The 2,029-nt window shown below is 40.0% G+C and overlaps 1 protein-coding gene across 1 annotated transcript; it reads left to right on the top strand.

The window, feature by feature from the left end:
* The first annotated feature begins 1,267 nt into the window (after positions 1 to 1,267).
* Positions 1,268 to 1,794, top strand: LOC130708561 (cell cycle control protein 50A-like). Its single transcript, XM_057549644.1, has one exon. It carries the CDS (start codon positions 1,375 to 1,377, stop codon positions 1,792 to 1,794), a length of 420 nt encoding a protein of 139 aa, XP_057405627.1. The 5' UTR covers positions 1,268 to 1,374.
* The last annotated feature ends 235 nt before the right edge of the window (positions 1,795 to 2,029 follow it).

The raw sequence follows: 2,029 nt of genomic DNA, 5'->3' as shown, positions 1-2,029 counted from the left end.
GACTTCAGAAATTTTCATTCTAAGAGACTCAATGCTTAAAAATAAACATGTGGTGGATAACTAAGACAATTGGAAAATAAAATGAGCAAATGGTAAACTGACAAAATTAACTCTTTTCTCAGTTCCCTAGCAAAACGTAAGTGCATTTGTGAGTAATAACAGGAATGTTGCTGAAATCTCAACTTTGGCTCCTACCTCCTTCATTCAGTAATGCACACAGTGTGATGGATTTACATTTTAAAACTTCTGAGGGCAATTACAATTGCTCTTATTAACATATTCAATATAATGAAAACCATTTGCTGTAATTAACACATTGTTTTATTCTCTCTCTCTGTGTCAGTCTCTCTCTCTCTCCTGTTCTTTCTCCTCTCTCTCCAGGTCCAGGTATATTATAATTAGCTCAACCAAGAGACTTCTTTAGATTCATTTATCGTTCATTCACTCATTCATTCATCCATTCATTTTCATTCATTCATTCATTCATTCAATTTCTTTTATCCACAGCCCCCACTCCCCTCTGCCTCAATCATCTTAATATATATATAAAAATATAAATAAGTATACATATATGTAGTATGCGTGCACATATTTTAAGTGTGTCTTTTTTCACATATAGCTTTTAATTATAAGTGCTTATTTACTATCCAATTATTGCACATTGGATTATTTATATTTTCCACTCAGATCAAGTTTTTAGGATCCAATCATGCTGCTTATACATATCTCATCCATTGCTCCTGCTCTCATACTACCAGTTATATAATAATGAGTAAATGACTTAAACTAAGCCTCATTCTCTTCATCTGTAAAATGGGAGATGATATGTCTACCTCGCAACTTAATTAGAATTAAATACAATTAAAAATTCATTTCCTCTGTTGCACTAGCCACATTTTACCTGCCCAGTCATGTGTGTCTGGTTGCTACTATATTGGACGGTCCAGATATAGGACTTTCCCATCATTGCAGAATGTACCATTGAGACCAGTGTTTTAGGAAGCTCATTCTAGTGGTGGGCATGGAAGATGCATTGGAAGGGAACAAGACTAGAGTCTAGAAGAACATCTTGGGAGTCCAGACAAAGGCCTCTATGAAACAGAAGCAGTAAAGATAGAGAAGATGGGATAGATATGAAAGACATTCTTTGTAACTAATTCTTTGAAAAAAATATTTATAAACATATTTTTTCCTGAAATTCTCCTTAAAAAATTAATAGAACTTTAATTGTACTGCCAGTGGGATTTTTAAAAAGCTCTCAGGTGGCGGCGGAGGCGGCGGAGGCGGCGGCGCCTGCGCGTCTTCTGTCAGGGTCAGCAGGCGGGTCACCTGGGCGGTCCACCTGCGCGTCGCGGAGCCGCGCCCTGGGGGTCGATGGCGATGAACTATAACGCGAAGGATGAAGTGGATGGTGGGCCCCCGTGTGCTCCCGGGGGCACCGCTAAGAACCGGAGGCCGGATAACACGGCCTTCAAACAGCAACGGCTGCCGGCTTGGCAGCCCATCCTTACCGCCGGCACGGTGCTCCCCACCTTCTTCATCATCGGCCTCATCTTCATCCCCATCGGCATCGGCATCTTCGTCACCTCCAACAACATCCGCGAGATCGAGATTGATTATACCGGCACGGACCCTGCCAGTCCCTGCAATAAATGTTTGTCTCCGAACGTGACGCCTTGTATTTGTACCATTAACTTCACACTGGAACAGTCATTTGAGGGCAATGTGTTTATGTATTATGGACTGTCTAATTTCTATCAAAACCATCGTCGTTATGTGAAAAGCTCTCAGTAGGTATTACCAGATTGCTTTATAGGAAGGTTGGACCCATTTGACCCCCCCTCCCCACCAATACCCATTAACAATGAATGTCATCACTGAAAACAACTTTTGATTATGGAAACATGGAATCTCATTTTTAAAAACTTTTACGTTTCCTGGTTTCTGTCTCTCAAAGCTTTTTTGATATGCCATAATATTAATTTTCATACAACCAAAACTACTGACTTTTTCTTTTGTTGTAACAATA

This window comes from Balaenoptera acutorostrata, chromosome 7 (assembly GCF_949987535.1).
Source record: "Balaenoptera acutorostrata chromosome 7, mBalAcu1.1, whole genome shotgun sequence".
Taxonomy (NCBI): Eukaryota; Metazoa; Chordata; class Mammalia; order Artiodactyla; family Balaenopteridae; genus Balaenoptera; species Balaenoptera acutorostrata.
Note: the sequence above shows the minus strand (reverse complement) of the source record. Positions and strands in the feature narration are given on the sequence as shown.